This window comes from Eimeria mitis, genomic scaffold (genome assembly GCF_000499745.2).
Source record: "Eimeria mitis Houghton genomic scaffold, Emh_scaff2082, whole genome shotgun sequence".
Lineage (NCBI taxonomy): Eukaryota > Apicomplexa > Conoidasida > Eucoccidiorida > Eimeriidae > Eimeria > Eimeria mitis.
Window position 1 is genome coordinate 7,811 of NW_013570405.1, and position 218 is coordinate 8,028.

General features: G+C 57.3%; 1 protein-coding gene across 1 annotated transcript in view; it reads left to right on the plus strand.

Annotated features, from left to right (window-relative positions):
• The window catches only part of EMH_0048370 (uncharacterized protein), a gene marked incomplete at both ends in the record, with an annotated part of 3,997 nt that extends 3,789 nt beyond the window's left edge, over positions 1-208 (plus strand). Inside the window, one exon of the mRNA XM_013496398.1 lies at positions 1-208. Within this exon, the coding sequence (XP_013351852.1) occupies positions 1-208 (208 nt within the window).
• Between the last annotated feature and the right edge of the window lie 10 nt (positions 209-218).

The following is a 218-nucleotide window of genomic DNA, read 5'->3' on the forward strand; positions in this document are numbered from 1 at the left end:
GAGCAGCTGCAGCAAAGACTGCAGCGAGAAACACGCCTCCCCATCTCCCCCTTCTTCTGCTGCTACTACTACTACTAATAATTCTACTGCTGCTGCTGCTGCTGCTGCTGCTGCACAGCAGCAGCAGCAGCAGCAGCAGCAAGCTGCAGCAGGAGGTGCCTCCTTTGGCAGCATGGATGAGGTCTCCTTAGACGGCACGGGGCCCTGACACAGAAACA